The sequence below is a fragment of the Daucus carota genome, chromosome 3 (genome assembly GCF_001625215.2).
Source record: "Daucus carota subsp. sativus chromosome 3, DH1 v3.0, whole genome shotgun sequence".
In the NCBI taxonomy this organism is placed as follows: domain Eukaryota; kingdom Viridiplantae; phylum Streptophyta; class Magnoliopsida; order Apiales; family Apiaceae; genus Daucus; species Daucus carota.
In genome coordinates this window covers 14,432,433-14,451,657 of record NC_030383.2, presented here as the reverse complement: position 1 = coordinate 14,451,657, position 19,225 = coordinate 14,432,433, and the positions used below count along the sequence as shown (strand labels likewise).

The 19,225-nt window shown below is 34.9% G+C and overlaps 2 protein-coding genes across 2 annotated transcripts; both read left to right on the top strand.

Annotated features, from left to right (window-relative positions):
* Nucleotides 1–383: 383 nt before the first annotated feature.
* LOC108210880 (lysine-specific demethylase JMJ26) lies at nucleotides 384–11,935 on the top strand. The gene is made up of 14 exons (XM_017382333.2): nucleotides 384–755; nucleotides 857–978; nucleotides 1,132–1,231; nucleotides 1,598–1,745; nucleotides 2,266–2,329; nucleotides 2,420–3,104; nucleotides 4,045–4,374; nucleotides 6,386–6,679; nucleotides 7,726–7,798; nucleotides 7,875–7,960; nucleotides 9,778–9,897; nucleotides 9,999–10,060; nucleotides 10,557–10,815; nucleotides 10,895–11,935. The coding sequence occupies exons 1-14, from the start codon at nucleotides 552–554 to the stop codon at nucleotides 11,672–11,674; spliced, it is 3,327 nt and encodes a 1,108-aa protein (XP_017237822.1). The 5' UTR covers nucleotides 384–551; the 3' UTR covers nucleotides 11,675–11,935.
* Nucleotides 11,936–14,026: 2,091 nt separating this feature from the next.
* LOC108214694 (lanC-like protein GCL1) lies at nucleotides 14,027–18,719 on the top strand. The gene is made up of 5 exons (XM_017386840.2): nucleotides 14,027–14,302; nucleotides 14,382–14,560; nucleotides 16,191–16,302; nucleotides 17,520–17,990; nucleotides 18,210–18,719. The coding sequence occupies exons 1-5, from the start codon at nucleotides 14,147–14,149 to the stop codon at nucleotides 18,549–18,551; spliced, it is 1,260 nt and encodes a 419-aa protein (XP_017242329.1). The 5' UTR covers nucleotides 14,027–14,146; the 3' UTR covers nucleotides 18,552–18,719.
* Nucleotides 18,720–19,225: the final 506 nt, after the last annotated feature.

Genomic DNA, 19,225 nt, shown 5'->3' with positions numbered 1-19,225 from the left:
ATTTTGAAAAGATTGTTAGTTAAACTTGTTAGTAAAAAATGTTATTGGTTAATTAGTAAAATAGTGAAAAGATTAATAAATTTTTTGACGCTCTATTATTATTCATATAACTGTAAAAATTAAAATTCACAAAATTCCCAATTATTATCCAAAATGTCCTTACTTTCTTTTTTTATAAATCTAAATATATCTCAATACCCTTTTTTTAGAAATATCATTAAAATAACTTGATCACACCCAAAGTAACCATAAATAAAATGATTTATCTTCTTCATCAAAAGAAGAAAAAACCAACTTCTTTATTTTAAAAACAAAAAAAAAGTTCATCCTCAACTTTACCTCAATTTTTTAATATAAAACCCTAGTGTTGTCATACGGCCCCACGCAGCAGAGTACTTGGGAAGTTAGTTTGTATCCTGAATGTTGATAACCGGAACAGAGCTTTAGTTCTCCACTCAAACACAAACAACTACTGTCCGACCCCATCTACAATTCTTCCTTTCTTATACACACACACACAATCACACAATTTGGGTTTTTCATGTTTAACAATGAAACACAAAAGCACCAACATCAAGCTTATTGATATGTTCAACGAGGCCAAAGCCAAAATCATCAAGAAAAAGAATGAAGCTGTTTCGAATCTTCCTCAACTCTGCGCTTCCAAAAGAAAGATGGGCCCCGGGGTTATTGAAACGAACAACAAGAAGAAAAAGGTTTCTGATTGTTACAATAACACTAGTACAAATAATAACGTAAGTTCATCAATTTTGTAATTGTTTGTTATTGAATTATTGATAATTCTGTGTAAATTTATTTGATTTTGAAGGCCTTTGTGGTTGGTTGATGTTAACAGGAGAATGGCACTGAGGTGATTTGCAATGCGTGTCATCAGTGTAAGAGGAATGACAGAGGCTATGTGGTTCGCTGTTTGAAATGCAATCGTCGCAGATATTGTTTTCCCTGCATCTCCGCTTGGTATCGTGCTTTTTTGCAATGCCGTTTCTTTTTTGACAAGAATTTCTTTGTATTTTGTCTAGCATTGCTGTTTTTAAGCATAATTGGATGAGTGGAATTCGATGTCATGTTTTTATTTTTAGTCGTTGATAGGATGCTTGAAATGATGTGTAGGTATCCGTTGATGAGTGAGGAGGATTTTGAGCAGGCTTGTCCCGTTTGTAGAGGCAACTGCAATTGCATCAATTGCTTGCGTAAAAAAGGCCCTTCTAGGGTTGGTTTCTTCAAATCAATCCAATTTCTTTTAGGACCTTGTGTAATGTTATTATTATACTCCCTCCGTCCCAATTCTTTTGGCTTGTTTGACTTTTAATGGTCAAATTGACCAAACTTTGACTGAAATTTACATGTATTAAATAATTGGAAAAGATTTTAAAAAATATATTACTAAAATCTACATTTGCTCTACTTCATGATGTATGTTTCGGATTTTAAAAATCATGTAAGAATAATTAGTTATTACCGGTCAAAGTTTGGTCAATTTGACCACAAAAAGTCAAACAAGACAAAAGAAGTGGGACGGAGGGAGTATGCATTTGCCCGCGATAGTCATCTTATGCCATTTTTGATGATTTTGTAGGCTTTAGCGAGATTAAGATCCGATGTCATGCCTAGTACAGATGACATGTTCCATAATGCCACATATATATTAAAAATGATTCTACCATTCATGAGACAAATTCATGAGGAGCAAAATAAGGAGAAGACGAGGGAAGCTAAAATACAAGGTAATGCCTCTCTTTTCCCGTAAAAGTCTCCAAATCTTGGATTGATTTACTGCATATGATGGTAGCACAAATGATTCACACATGCAACTCAAGACGGGTTTTGACACACTTCAGTGTTGTGATTTCTCATCAACAGCAGTGTGTTAATACTTAATAATAAGGGAAAAAAGTAAAACTACTTGTGCTCTGATGTTATTAAATTAGTTTGTTTCATTACTTGATAGGTAATATTTTGTTTATAGCTCTTAGTTATTACCTATATGTTACGTTATTTCTATTAAGAAATCTTGTTTATTTTGTAGTGACTACTTTCTTTTCTGTTAAGGAATTGCCAATTTACCTTTTGGCATGATTAAATTCTTTAATGTTCCTGGTTATTTATAAACTGAGCCTTTGGCCTCTGTTTCAATCAACCATCCATACTAGGGACACTTTACCTTTATGAAATATTAGTGAATTGCATATATGGCAGAACTCAGTCTTGTCAGTGATTCATATTTTATTTTTATTGTTTGTTCAGGCATATCTTTGTTACAGCTAAAAGTGGAGGCAGCAAAATATCAGTTGGATGAACTTGTGTATTGGTAGGTTTGCAATATATATATATATATATATATATAATCTTGGATAACAGTTAGTGTCTACATTGATATAATCATTTTTGTTCTATGCAGCAACAACTGCAAAACATATATTCCGGACCTTCACAGAAACTGTACACACTGTTCTTATAATCTTTGCCTCACTTGTTGCCGGGAGGTGTGTGATGGCTTCCTACAGGGAGTTGAGGAGGAAGAAATTGTGCCATCAAGAAAAGGCTGGACGCCTGATGAAGATGTGAGTGAGGATCATGTGAAGTCATTATCTAAATTGAGGGTTAACGAAGATGGTAAAATTCGTTGCCCCCCAAAGGGTAAGGGTGGTTGTGGTAAAGGACTACTAAAACTGAAGCATATTTTACGCGAAGATCACATCAGTTCCTTGTTGTGGAGAGCTAATGCACTTTTTGAAGAACACAAGTTAGACACGTCTGAAACTCCTACGCAGTGGTGCACCTGTACCAATTTGTGTGATATGGCTGCCTGCGGAGGGAATATAAGAAAAGCTGCGTCTCGTGAAAATTCTGATGACAATTACTTGTATACCTGTATGGCCGTGGACATCAAAGATGCAGAGTTAAAGCATTTTCAGTCTCATTTATTTAAAGGTGAGCCAGTAATTGTTAATAATGTACTTGAAACTACATGTGGTCTGAGCTGGGAACCTATGGTTATCTGGCGAGCATTTCGGCAGATTAAAAATGAAAAACATGCCCGGCTTCTAAATGTATCTGCCCTCAATTGTTTGGATTGGCGTGAGGTGAGTCCACCTTCTACCCTGGTAGTATGCTTTGTGGATGCTTTAAATACACAGATGTTCTTACCAGTTGTGTTTGTACAATACGAATCGACTGCCAGGCAGTTGCTTTGTTCTAAATGTTACGTGCATACTGATTTCAATGTCCCTGCCTTTAACAGTTACTTCATGATAAAATGATAATACTGTAACGTATCTTATTATCTAGGGATGATGATGGAAGCATATCAAGTTTTAAAGTTAGACAGGTTTACTGTTTAGTTCTATCAAATCTTGTTAAGATGTTTTGTTCGAGAATAAAATGAATGTGATGATATGGTATCGAATAACTTTTGGGGAGTTTGATTGGACAATATAAATGGGGGCATAGAGACTATATCTATAGTACTTCTTTTAAAAGCATATTTTAATAAGATTTTTCTTATGTTATTTTTTACTTTAAATAGGTGTAAATAGAAGAATGTTACCTGTTTATTTGATGCATAAAATATATTTTAACAGAAATATCTGAATTTCAAATCTCCATGCGCAAGGCCCTAAGTTATTCTTTCTGTATGGCCTCATTTGTGTTTCACTGTTTCTCCACCTTGAAAAGAAAAAGGGATTACATTCCCTTAAATTTAACTAAATAGAAGTAAAGTCTACTGAATTATGCCACCTGTGAATGTGTAAACCAAATTAATTAATAAAAAAATAATAAGGCCAAGTTTATATGAGATGGATGAAGTTAAAGTAAAGCAGAAGTTTGGAATGAAAAAAACAATGTGCTGTGAAAATATAGATTGAAATATTTAAGCATGACTAAGGTCCGAATGTCCATACATTTGGTTTGGCAGCAACTACTTTTTTCTTATATTATTAGCAACAAATTTGACCTTTCATGTCATAAATTGTTTAAGAATTCCTTGCTAATGAACTAATATTGTCACTGGATGCTATCCAGGTGGATACCAACCTCCACCAGTTTTTCAAAGGGTATCAGGAGGGGCGGTTTGACAAACATGGGTGGCCCCAAATTCTAAAGTTGATAGATTGGCCTCCATCTACTTTATTCAATGAGCATGTACCGCGACACAGCACAGAGTTTATTAGTTGTTTGCCCTTCAAGGAGCATACACATCCATATAGTGGCCGCCTCAATCTCGCTGTCATGCCACCTGACGGAGGTCTCAAGCCAGATTTGGGGCCAAAGATGTATATTTCTTATGGATTTGCTTCTGAGCTGGGGCGCGGAGACTCAGTAACAAAGCTCCACTACAATAAATGTGACATGGTAAGCAATTCCTTTTTCCGTTTTGCATGGAGGTGATAAAAGAATTCTTTGTGGCATGACAACTTAAATTTGATGCTACTATAGGAGTCTTAGATAGACGGCCTTGCTGGTTTTTCAACAAGATCCTTAATAGTGCCACTATGTTAAAAAAGATAAGGGTCCTGTATGACAATTAATGTTTAGAGGTTAGCTGTTAGCGGATTTAATTGAAGTAGTTGTTTTGACTAGCGGATTGAATTAGCTTTTTTGTATTGTTTGATAACTAGCTATTGAATTAGCTTTTTGTATATTAAGTAGACACATGACAATCTCTAATTGAAAAAGTTCCTCCAAGTAGATTTTACAAAATTAACTTTTTGGGTCCAAACTGCTACTTCGATCCGCTAACTACCAAAGTCCGAACACCAATATTATAGATGATTCACATGGTCAAACCTCTAATCTGGCCTAAACTTTTAATTTTTTCTTAAACTTCCAACTTTCAAACAGTGCCAAGATTGACTTCTATCCTGGAATTGTGTGCTGTAAGTTTTTGAATCCTGCATGTAGTTTTTTCCCCCTCCCTTTTTCACAATGTTCCGTAGAAAATGATCTCACATATGTCAGTCTTTAAGAACTTATGGTTTCTTACATAGTTCCATTACATATCAAATTAACGAGTAAATGGAGACAATTGTGGCATCTAAACTAATAGGAGTACACTCCAGAACTTATTACTTGTGAAGCATGTAATGTGCATCTTTTGGATTTTGAATCATCAACTCTGCAAACACACTTAAGTTTGTGAAATTAGTGAACTAATATAATGACTAATGAGTGACTCAAGACAAAAAAGTGCATTGTGTTACTTGTGTATATATTGATTTCTGTTGCTTAGAAGCTAGACGTCATTCGTTCTGAACAAGGCACTTTAATCGCTATAGATCCGAAGAACCTAGGTTTACTGTCATGTGCACTAAAAAACTCAGTCGAACTTATATACAGCAGTATAGATATGTTCAACTGGTTAAGGGCCAGCTTCCCTTAAATATATATATACTAAGTTTTTAGGTGCTTTTATGGTGCAAGGAAAGACTTTACCTGTAATAATACATCGTCATCTGTTTCGACAAATTTGCTTGTAAGGACTTTACATGTCGGGTTAAAATAAATTGATGAGTTAACATGAGGTGCCCGTTTATAGTTCAAATACTTCAAAACTGAGGTACCCTCAAGAAAGTAGTATAAGTTAACTATATAAGCATTTTCCCCTCTCTCTACCCCTCCACGTCTCCACATAATTAAAATTTTCTGAACTTATAAGCTGAAAAACAAATAGTTAGTAAATGTTTACAGCTAATAAACTTTGTTGAGCTCATTTTACAATCATATTATCAAGACTATGTCTGTTTGGGAGTTCTGTTAAAAATTGCTGTGTTGTCAGAAAAAGTGCTGGTAAAAAAAGTGTTGTTGTAGAAATCAAATAACTGTTTGGTAATTTTTTTGATATTTGCTTATTTTGAGTTATAATATAAAAAATAATAATGTGTTTGATGAGATTTGATAATGAAATCTGTAAAAGCATTCTGCAAAAGCTGAAAAGCAGCTTTTTCCAAAAGCATGGGAGGACACGCTTTCTCCAACAGCAGCTTTTCAGCTAAAAGCTGCTGTTCGGAAAAGCTGATTTTAGATTTACCAAACAGTTTTTCACCTGCTTTTCAGCAAAAAGCTGCTGTTGCTGTTTGCAACAGCAACCCCAAACGGTACCTATCTAGCGTTTAAAATTTGTTGAGTGCCAGAAGAATAACTGTTTTCTTTATATTAATTCACATGGCGCAGTTTGCTTATGACATCCTTTGAGGGATGGAGTTCATAATATTGTATTAACATTGAACATAAATATATCATCCCACAACTTATCATTTCCTCATGTGGACTATTTGATGTCAAAATAAAAACTTTGCTGTTAGGGTGGTGAAATATATATCTCTACAGTCCTTTTATAACCCAAAAACTGTGTTGGTTTTTATAGGTGAATGTGTTGATGCACGCCCAACCAAATTCCTTGACAGAATTGGAGCTCGACACAATAGAAAGTTTGAAGAAAATGCACTATCATCAGGATCAACATGAAATATGCAGAAATGACAAAATTGCAAGTGTACCTGAGAACCAGCATGAAGGGGAACATGCAAAAGGATCCGAAAATACAGATGGAGGTGCTGTTTGGGACATTTTCCGCAGAGAAGATATACCTAAGTTGGAAGCATATTTAAGAGAACATTGTAAAGAACTTGGGTACATTGGTTGCTCTCCAGTGGATAAGGTATTAAGAGCTTACGGCGACATGCCTTTTAAAAGTATGACTTGTCATATGGGTTCACATGTTTGGATTTTTTTTTATATGTAATTTAAATAACTGTAAATTTAAATAAAGGCTACCGTCTTTTTACTTCTTCTGTGCTGACTGTTGGTGGAACTCTATATTATCATACTAGTAGTTCATATATCCAAATCCATTTTAAATAAAGGGTCTTGGTTCTTTAGCTAGGTACTCCCTCCGTCCCATTCATTTCTATACATTTTTTTTGCACTGCTCGACACGCACTTTAATACTCTCATTAAGTATAGTTATATAACTTACTTTTTGTTCTGAATAAAAATTTAAATATCAATTTTTTATTCTGAAAAAGAAAATCTTAAAAACAAGTTATAGAACTATACTTTGCACAAGCATTAAAGTGCGTGCCGCATCCACGTCCCCCAATGTATACGATATGGCGGGACGGAGGGAGTAGTAGATTGAGGATATGACAACCAATTAAAGTGGCTGTGCCTTTTAGTTAAAATTTCCTCAGTGGCCTAGGCTGTACAAGGCCATAAAAGCTAAATGCTTATATATAGGTTCTATTGTGGGCAGATTTGTGAATGCCAATATTCATAGAACTTCTGTAAAAAAATGACAATGATCCAAATATATTTACAGTCTAAAGGGTTTTATTGCTCATGAGTTTAAACCTGTGTACTAAGGGGATTAAACTATTTTCTAAACTTTCGAAATGGAGGGTTAAATTTGGTTAACGAGTTTCTATTTTATGTAAGTACGTAATATGTAGAAGCACATATATATTTTTTTCCCTCCATGTTTCTAATATTCTTCTCCAAGATAAGTTTGAGTTTGTTACCTAAATAAATGAACATTTATCGAAGTAGGCATGGTAGCAGCTAAAAGGTTTAATTTTGTAATGAATTGACAATTGGATTGCATAATATTATGTTGGATTGTGTGCAATAAAATTTGTAGTAAATGAACAGCTAAATATTTCCTCTCATATTCACATTTACTGCCTTGTAAATCTTTCGACTTTACAGGTCATTCACCCTATTCATGATGAAAATTTTTACTTGAACCTGGAGCACAAAAGTAGGCTCAAACATGAATATGGTAAGTCTACTAATTCCACATGGACAATGTGTCCTATATCGACATTATCACAGTTTTACACTTTCATATTCTACAGGAATTGAGCCATGGAATTTTGTACAAAAGCTAGGAGATGCTGTTTTGATACCTGCTGGCTGTCCATATCAAGTTAGGGATGTTAAGGTAAACAAATTATAGTTGGCTACTTCGATAAGCATCCAATTTGCTTTTTCTACCTTTGATATTTAATTTGAAATATAAAGTTTAGTAGAGATTGTGTGATGGTTTATGGCTGTTCGGGGACATTCAATAATCTTGAATCGAGCCACTACATGTTGTTTGGTAATGTTATAGAGATGTGAAAGCCTTTACATAGAAAGCTCTTACATTAGACTTGTTTATAAAGCTACTTATTTCTCAAGACTGTTAAATATAGAGATTTTGACTTAAAAGTGTGATTTTAAAGTCACAAGGGAACTCCGATTCTGCATATACCTTAAATTTAATATAGTCAACCACAAATGATCTAATGGTGTATGTTATTAAGATATATTTGTCATCGTTTTATAATTTATAATGATCCCATAAAATTTACCCTTTTTAATGAATTTTGCACTAATCTCTCAGTAACCATTTTTTTGTCTTTATCCTTTTTGCATTCTTGGATCTTCTTAGGCCTTTCTCTATTCTTTGTTAGCATATTGTTAGCATATCTGTTGTAATGATAAACAAATAATCCTATATATTTGATTTTTGAAGCATTGCCAAATAATCCAAGTTGCATCTGTTTCGTGCACACCACCTTAATACTGAGTTACATTATTAGGCTTTTTGGAATATGTATTGCATTTATTTAGCTAAAATAATGTATGCTCCAGTTAAATCTTCTACCTAACACCTCAAGATTTTCAAAAAGTTACTACCATCCCTCTGGAAGGGAGAGGTGGAACCCTCCCACCCCTAATGTATATATTTTGCCACCAAGTTTAATTATTGCCCCAAAGATGGGCTCTATCGATTAGATTACTACATGTGTTTTATTGTCCTGTTTGGTATTATCTTAAAGAGTAATACTTGGAGCTCTGAAACTATATGAAGTCGAGTTATTAAATTTATTTTGCTATAACACTATTAACTAGTTCCTTGAATATGTTTTCGGTTCCCTACTAGTCAAGATTAAACATAATTGTCTTTGCTGTATTATTGTTTATATTAATTATGTATTAAGACATTAATATATGAAAAATTCTGTGTATATATACATACTTTGACAAATATTAGTATATTCAAGTTTAACTTGTCATTTCTTGAATGTCAGATGAACTTAAATAAGTTTAAAGGAAAAAAAAGTTGACGTTAGAGGAGAACCAAAATCTTGAAAGCTTACAAATCAAGAGAATGAAAAATAATGAAGAGGATAGAAAGGGCTTTCAAATTATATTAAGGTTTATTCGTACGACAAGATTATCTCACTGAGAAAATATGCAAGGACTAACATATACCAGCAAAGACGCCATTAAATTATATGGGTTCTTCATCACTGTAATGTGTACAGACACCATGCAAATTAAAAACACGTGGCTAGTTGCTTGTGGAAGTGATGAACAAATGTGTAGACCATGAATGAGACTAAAAAGAATCAGATCTAATATGGTCAAATCCAATAGTCACACTTAAGTAATCTTAGACACTGATAATGCTTGCAATAACAAGTTACAAGGAAGTAAAGTTTCACATTGACAAGGCATTGCTTTTGCATATAATGCAAGGACCGCGGTTTTTAACTTGATGATTTTATCTCAAACTATTTGCTGGAATTTAAATATGCAAGTTCGAGTGGCTTATAAATCTGATGTGTTTCTTGGTGGGGGGAGGGGGGGGAGGGGGTGATCAAATTGACAGCTCATTGAGTTGCACTGGTGTGAGCATTTTATATAGTCACATGATATGCTTGGTGTTCCATCTACTAATACCTTGCAAGTGATATTGTATACTTTCAGTCATGTATTAAGGTCTCAGTGGGATTTGTCTCGCCTGAAAGTATTAGCGAGTGCATTCGTTTAGTTGATGAAATCCGTTTCCTTCCTCAAAATCACAGGGCTAAAGAAGACATGTTACAGGTATACATACTGCCTTAATATATATGTTTTTTGGTGTATTGTTTCTCTCTTTTGAATTTCTTACTTCAGTTGCCATTTCCTTATAATTCATATTGCAACAGGTTAAAAAATTGATTATTCATGCAATTGAACGAGCTGTGAATGATTTGGAGAAGTTAAATACGTAAGATAACTTGATGCCTTCTGGGTTTTTTACTGCTAGATGTTTAACATCTGTGCTGGGTAATGTCATTTTCTTGTGTAATGTATATATATGGTTGCGATAATAAGGATGACTTCTTCTGTTGGAGTCATGGTTTCTTGATAGTAAGCATTTCATGCTTGCATATATATATATGTAGTTTTATAAGATGAGTAAACATTGCTCCAATTAGGTAGAAATATTGATGTTTTACTGGGTCTAGTAAGAATGCTTTGCTCTGTGCTCAATTATCTGCAACATTTCCTTCTAGTCCTAATGTATTTGTAATGGTACATATTAGTTCCATGATAGTGGTCATTACGTTATAATCTTAACAAAGACTAACATTTGGAGTCAAATTCTAACATAGAGGTTTTAGGATTTTTTGGCATCTCAAATATTTCTGGAAATGGTAAAAATATTTTTGTTTGACTAATGTAGTTTTGATACTGAGATATTTTTGTCCATTCACTTCCAGAGAACCTACTCTTTATGTGGAAGACAGCTTGCCCTCATCCAAATTATCAAATTCTTCATCGGAGGAGGTTAGTCATGGCCGTCAATCATTAGGATCAGATGCAAACTCCATGCGTTATACAAGTGATGAGGCACTTGAGGATTGTGGTCAGGGACCCTCGGCAATGGAAGAAGAGGCACCAAATGAGATGGGTGGGAAAGAGGATCACCCTAGTGATAATACTATTACGTCCAAAATTGCCGCCGACAATCAGCTTGAGGTATAGTAGGACAAATATTTCATGTTTCTGTTTGTGATTTAAGTTCTGCTTATGTCCCTTGTGTTTTCATGAGAACCAGGTTGTTCCTCATACTAGAAGCAGTGCTCAGTCCCTGCATACACCTTCCACTTCGAGTGCTTCTCCAAATATCTCTCATCAAACTCCTAGGTCGCTCGCTACCGAGACAGTTGGTTTCTTTAAGCAGTTAGCAGACATGCTTCAAAGCGACAAGTTTGATCAGACTCTCCCTCCTCAAATTCGGCTAGATGAACAGACCATCTGTGACTATGAGCAGGTGCTCAAGAAGTGTATGTCCGGAAACCTTAGAGAGCTTGGCAAAGATTCCAGATATCAAGAGTTCAACGAAGTCTTAACTTCTTTGCTGTCCTGTCGGAGGATTCCTTCAAACTTACACCAGGGGTTCTTATCTCTACGCCGCGACTTGCCAAGTTTAGCTAGTAGAGCCTTCGAGCTTAACAAGGAAGTGACCCATGGCATGTTGCAGAGAGTTAATAGGTCCACAATGAAGGAACTCGAAAGTTGCATGGACAGATATCGTAACTGTGAGGACAACCTGCTAAAGTTGGAGCAAGAAAAAGAATTGAATTCGTCCGAGATAGATAGGCTTTTGTCACAGATAGGTAGGCTTCAGTCGAGGAATGAAGTCATAGACTCTGAGATCACAAAATTCACTGCTGAAGCGGATGCCTTGAGAATAGCTTCTGCTGCTCATAGCCACAAGATAGCCAACTTAGATGGTGTAGGTGCAGTAGACGAGTCCACTCTTCAAAGGTCAATGGATGATCTGCACAAGTTGGAGAATGAGTGGAGAAAACGTGTAGATGATTTGAACTTCTAATCTAGTCTTGCTATCATTACATACATTGGTTTGGTTCTTTGAGGGTAGTGATGCTTCAGTCTGGCACTTGGATATCCGAGCATTTTTTTTTTCTTGTTTTTTTTACTGAGACTGTAGGATGGGGTCTCTAGTTTATAGAGGTTGATATTCAAAAATTAAAGGAATGACATCTTTTACATAATCGTACTCAATTTCTTGCAAGTCAAATTATGGGTTGAAACTTTACATATCGACTTTTAGTAATGGAGCTGTTTTGATGGATACTTAAAAGTTATATTTAGGAGCAGTTTGGGCAAGCTTAAAAAAAGTGATTTCTTGTTTAAACTAGAGAAGTGAAGTAGAAGTGAGAAATAAATAAGTTAATAAAGTGTTTGGAAAAGAAGCAGAAGCTGTGAGAGAGAAGGTAGGATTCCCAGCTTCTTAAAGTGCTTCTGTTTCTTTATACAAATGGATCAAGAAAAGCAGAAGTCATCTGCTTCTCCTTTTCAAACAGGCCCTTAATCTTGATAATGAAGGTCACACTTAATCTTTAAAGGTGTTTTAATATATACAGAGGATAATATAAACCTCATTAAAATACAAATAAAAAAATATATCGCACAACATATTGTGTGTAATTTTATGAGGTCATTAGAGGGGTTGGTCCTCATCGTCACAATATACATCATTAATGCCAAGAATATCATGATTTGGGAAAATAACCTTGAATATTATTTATTAACGCTACATCGTATCGAAACGCTACAGCACGTAGCGTTTATTAAGATCAAAAGAACAGAACGCTACTTGCATGATATAGTGTTCTGGTAGCATTAAAAAACAGAGCGTTACTTCGTGTAACATTTTGTCGGGACTAAAACAATAAAACGCTACATGATTTAACGTTTTGTTCGAAAATTGTAACGCTAAATTATTTAGCGTTAATAACTAGTATTTGATGTCATTTTCCTCAATTTTGTTATTTTGGATATTATCTATGTGTTGTGTGACACATGAGACCCTTCCTCGGTAGAGTCCAAGAATTAGATTAAGTTTGTAATTTGTACTCTAATTTAGTTTAAATGTCGATCAATATATATTTTTAGTCTAAATCATTAAAACGCAACTAATTAGAATGGTAAGATTTCGGGGTCGAGGAGGTGGGTCTAGATAGGAACTAGTAGGATTGTGGTGAGATTTTGTGGGGCTGTGATAAGGTCATGTTGAACTTTGACGAAATTTTAGTATTTTCTTAAATGAATTGAGTGAGAGCGAGATGAGTTCTAAGGGGATGTTCATAAAAAAGGTGCGTGAAGACATTGTAGAGGATGAGTAAAATGTTGATTCTTATCTGAGCAATTAACTAAAAAAATATAAATATATAAATTAAATTTAAATATATTATTAGGAATTTTTGCAAATCTCTTTTCTCTTTCCAATGAAAATTAAAAATCAAACTAATATCATATCGGCCTCGCAACAAATCCAGGGAATAATCTAAACTCATATAGCACAGATTTTGAATTTCAAAATTGGAAGATAGGATAACATTTCATCATTAAAGTAATTTCATAGTGGTCCTGGTTAATATAAATAAAATCTTATATACAATATTTAAATTATTTCTATTAAAACTAAACAAAATACTCCCTCCGTCCCTCCCATTTCTTATCAAATGGGTTGGGCACGGAGGTTAAGAAATATGTATAAAATAGTGGAAAAAAGGAAGAAAAGTGGATGAAGTGGTGGAACCCATTGATTTTTTAATGTATAAAAAGAAGATAGTGGAGTAAAAGTAGTGTGAAAAGGAAAGAAAAGTGGAGAAGTAGTGGACCCATTAACTATTTTTGGTAAGTTTTGAAATGTAAAGAATTAGATGGGACACCTCAAAAAGGAAAGTGTAAAGAATTGGAAGGGACCGAGGGAGTAAGTATACTATGGCCGGACAATACATTGGTCTAGTAAATACTCCCTCCGTCCCGAAAAGATTGAACCGCTTTGACTTTCACGGAGATTAAGAAAAAGGTAGTAAAAAGGTTGAAAAGTTGGTAAAGTGGTGGGACCCATCAAAATTTTAATAATAGATTTGAGATAGTGGAGGAAAGTAGTGGGTGTAATAGTGTTTATATTATTATAGAATAGAGATAGTGGAAGAAAGTAGTGGGTGTAATAGTGAAAAGTAGTGTTCAAAAATAGTAAGTTTAATAGGTTCATTCTTTTTGGGACGTCCCAAAAAGGAATAAGTGTCAATTAAAATGGGACGGAGGGAGTAGAAACGAAAAAGAAGAAAGAAAAAGGAAAGTGGGCCATGCAGCAGACAAGGTGACATGAGTCACATGTATATCATGTTATTTATACATACACACACGCCTTACACGTAGTAAGGGGAGTGTTGTTTGATGAAAATAAATAGAGCGTGCCTCTTGGCTTTATCCATCTATCTTCTGTATTGAGTAAAAGCTCTCAACTCAATCTCTCCCATATAAAGAAACCATGTCATCTGTAGTACAAAACTTTGGTTCAGCCCCAATTAATAATAATAATAAAGAAGAAGAAGAAATGATCCCAGGGTCAGATTTGGTGGAGAATACTAATCTCTCACTCCCAGCCGACATGATTTTACAAGCTGCCATGGCGCTCAAGAACCAGGTAACCACTCTGTTTTGAGTTTATTAAAGCCAAGAAGATTGAGTTAATTAGTTATGCTTTATGTTTGGTACGGAGCTAGGTGGTGAAGAAGACGTGGGAAGAAGGGAGCGGCATAAGTGACCCCACAGTATATTCGGGTGTTTTGGGGACAGCTTTCACCTGCTTGCGCTCGTATGAAGCTACCGGTGATGAACAGGATTTGTTATTGTGTGCTCAAATTGTTGATGCCTGTGCTATGCTCCCACCTCTTCCCTCTAGGTACCTCCTCATTTATTCATAATTGGAAATTACTTACTAATTACTTTGGGGTCCTGGTCCCGCATGTGTATGCTTGGGACATATTGTACACTCCCTCTGTTTCTTTAAGCTTTTCCTATTTGAAATGTCGGGACTGTTCATGACATGAGACAAATGCTTAATTTACGTCAAATCTATAAGACCAAATATAGTCATAAGTGATTTTGTTGGATTCGTATTTACGAGTATTTTAATACAATAAAGTTTTTTTATTTAATACTAATATGAAATTAAAGATATAAACGATAAAAAACGTGTGTTGGCAAACGTGTCCAAGGCAAACAGGAAAAGTAATAAGGGACGGAGGGAGTACTATATTAATTTCTGATTGGTTGATGAATATTCAGCGGTCAGGATTAAATTATAATATTTTTATATTTAGCAGTTTTTTCCCGCTGGACGAGCAAAATGTTCATTTCGGTTGTCCAGTTATAAAAAACTGCTGAATTTCAAACAATCACTTTCCTCATCCAGCGGAGCGAGTTAAAAAAAAATGTTATAATCCTCGTTGTTGTTGCTGGATATTCAACAATATCCTACCGCTAGAAAATGATATGTTGCCCAACATACATATGCTATGCTGGGGACCAGGACCCATTAATCTGATCTTATTTATTCCTATGTTAAAATTATGTGCTTTTGGCGTGGGAACTGCCCAATATTGTGCAGGCTACATTTCTCAATCATTACTGATGAAAAAAATCCTATAATAATTCATGACCATCCTCTTTGCTTTTTCTTTGTTTTCTTTTCCGTTATGTATTTGTCAATGTATAACACATGTAATATATGTATAGGTTCTGTCATATTGTGTGGACACATTGTTTACAATTCTTAAAACAATAAAGAAAAATAACTGCATAAATACAATCATGCCTTAGAAACTCCTGTTATCCAAGATGTAATTACTAGGTTCCAACGCCATCATATTTCCAATAAATAAGCTATATGATGCTGAACTATAATTTTGAGAAATATGCTACAAAAATCCAAAGTCCTGTTAATTCCATAAACATTTAGGGTCCACATTTCATTCCTCATACATAGGTAATGGCCAACTCATTCTTCATTTGATTTTTAAAAATCAAATATTCAATTTCCACCTTTTGCACACTCTTTCCAACATTTTTTACAGTATCTTTTTGCTGATAGATTTTGAATTTAATACTATAATAATAATAGCAAACACATATAGAGATTATTGTTGGAGTTGTCATTCAATATATAGCCCTCATTTTCTAGAAATTGTATTGTTTTTTATATTTAGGGAACCTCATTAGGATATGCTCTAAGGAGCCTAATAATATTCGTGATTATTATGTGGCCCCTAGTTTTTTTTAATGAAAAGAAAATATGGGTATTGAAGTAAAAGCAAGTGTTTTTATATGTGAGAAATTTGTGGTTTGTGGCATTCTAAGCTTGCATTTAGTCTGTTATTGACTATTTGCCTAGTATTGATATTGCTTTTTGCCTACTCAACCTTTTTTTGTGGAACAATTGCTTTTATGTTATCACAATCATATATATATATATATATATATATATATATATATATATATATATATGCTTATAGTAATTGGATTTGGTGCAGGCATGTCACTTTTTTATATGGACAGGGAGGAATATTCTCATTGGGTGCTGTGGTCTCATATTACAAAGGTGACAATCAAAGGCGTGACATGTATCTGAAACTCTTCCTTCAGGTTATTCATTGGCCCCATTTTCATTTCTTTATGATTTTTTGAAGCTTCAATATTCCACAGCAACTGAATTATTCTTCAACCATTCTTTTTTGGATAAACTGTAGTTTTATCAGACTAAGAATTTCCCTTATATTTTCTTATGCCGATGTCTTATCACTGTCTTTCTCTCTGTCATATCTGAGGTCTGTACTGAAGAACCCGTTCTACTCCTAGAATTAGAGAAAAGGCCTGTGTAGATATTACTGTCCTTGCTACTTAGTTTTGGGGGATAAGATAAGTATGTTCCATTTGATTTAGTTACTGTTAAAATTTCATCTGTAGGACCAAGAAGTGTTTTTTACAGCTTACAAGTCCCAGTTTTTAGTTGTTATATACTGTGTTTCTTGCCTCTTTTCTGCGGAGATAGATATATATATATCCCCTCTTTTTAACCCACAAATAAATCCACAGATAGATATTAGGAAGTCACATGGACTTGCATTAGGTCGAGGTATGAACTTTAAGTAATTATGATGTTAAGATGTTTGTTGATGGGACTTGACATATTCTAATTACAGTGTGTATAAAAATATGTGGATATTAAAACAGATATAGCTTAACAAACTTTAATAAAAGAAGAATTGTTCAAAGTCTGTCTGTATTGATAGTCATGGTCTGGCTAATTAATAAGCACATGAATTGACCCGAAATGGAAAAGTACAGTGGTGCAACTTTAATAGAAATAACCGTTGTGAAATTTACAACGTTAAAAGGCTACTGCCTGGAGTTTCTTAGGAGTTAGAAAGTGCTATGACAAGAAGTTTGATCCGGTTAGATAAAACGAATGAAAGTGGAACAAGCAGCACCTGCACAGTGTGGAGCAAGGTTAATCAGATAATGAAATATTACATCTAACATGGTCACTACATATTTTATGCAGTATAAATAAATTGTCTAGATATTTTATCGTCTTAAAATTGGATTAAAGTATTATGATTTGTCTTGTCAAAAAAGAAATATAAAAAAAATTATGATTTGAGGCTTTGCATAGTTAAATTTTTAGAGGATGATACTTTAGTGTCCTATGACTGCACTAGTGCCTATAATTCGGGCAATTGGAGTATACATATTGTCCTACCTCTATTAAAAAATTATGTACAGGAATTCATAATCTGCGTATCAGTGTATCGTTCTAGTATTATGAGGTCTTTCTTCTTGTATTAATTTTTAATCTTCAGTTAGCAGAAGACGGTGCACTTCCTGTTGGTCCCCAAGAAGGCGGTCTTGGAATGTCATATGATCTTCTTTATGGACGTACTGGGTTCTTATGGGCAGCTCTTTTTATAAACAAGTACTTGGGGGAGACGGCAGTGCCTTTTGATCTTCTTATGCCAATTGTGAAAGCTGTGTTAGCAGGGGGCAGAGCAGGGGCGTCTGACAAAACTGCCTGTCCGCTGATGTATAGATGGCATGGGACTAGGTACTGGGGAGCGGCTAATGGTCTTGCAGGTATTCTGCATGTGTTGCTTCATTTCCCACTGTCAGAAGAGGATGCTGAAGATGTTAAAGGCACTTTAAGGTACATGATACGCAAGAGATTCCCACATAGCGGCAATTATCCTTCATGTGAAGGGAACCCAAGGGATAAGCTGGTGCAATGGTCTCATGGTGCAGGTGGCATGGCCATCACACTGTCCAAGGCAGCCGAGGTGTGTAGGCCCTGCATAGTGAGTTATTGAGAGTACCCTAATGCAAACACCTGAACATGCATGTTAAGAAGGAAAAATGCTTCTTCAATAAAAACTTAAAAACTCTAATTTATGTGTGTGTTGATCATCTGATGAAATAAATTGAGTAGTGCAACTGCAGAAGTAAAATCTATTACTCATTAATCCGGTGGTATATCAGTTTACCTAATGCTTTTGCAGGTATTTGCATGTGATAGAGAATTCCAGAATGCAGCTATTGAAGCTGGAGAGGTGGTCTGGAAGAGAGGTTTGGTTGAGAAGCCAGGGCTTTCAGATGGAGCCTCTGGGAATGCTTATGCATTCTTGTCTCTCTATCGTTTGACAGGAGAGAGCATATACAAAGAGAGAGCAAAGGCGTTTGCAAGCTTTTTATACCATAAATCCAAAGAACTTCAGATGGTCGGACGGCCTGAGGAACCCAACCACAAACATTCTCTTTTCCTCGGGTTTGCTGGTACAGTATGCCTATGGTTTGATTTGCAGAGGCCAGAAAACTCCAGGTTTCCTGGGTATGAAATATGACTTGGCATTGGGTTTGTGTGGGTATGTGGGTTTCTAATTGAGCACTTGGTCTTAATGTAGAATCGTGTTCTCTCTCATGTTGTATAATATGACTGACGAGGATAGGAATGTACAACGGTTATTGCTTTATGAGTTGTTCACCTAATGACTAATACTGCACTTATTGTCCGTCTCATCTTCCCTGCCAAAATAATTAATTTAATGATTCCTATGCAAGAATATGAAGCATGTAATCTACAGAGACAACCTCCTCTTTGGCTTTTTTAGTCCGTGATAAGCGATGTACTTCCTCCGCCCGTTTTAGTTGCACATTTGTATCCTTCCTTCCCTTTTTAGTTGTCATATTTACAAAAAAAACACATATTAAAAATAATTAAATGTTATAAATTATTTCCATGCATTTCCTTATTTATTATATTAAATACTAAATCATAAGTGTATATATTGGTGGTAAAATCAAACAAGAATGAGACAACTATTTAGGGACAAGTTTTTTTTGCAAATGTGACAACTAAAAAGGAAGGACGGAAGAGTATCATTCATTAGACAGAGTACAGATCTTGCACGGATCAATTAAAGCCCCTGGCTTTTAGTCAATGATAAGCGTCGTATCATTCATCAGACGGGGTACAAATATTGCTCGAATCAATTGAAATCCTTGATTTTTATTCGGT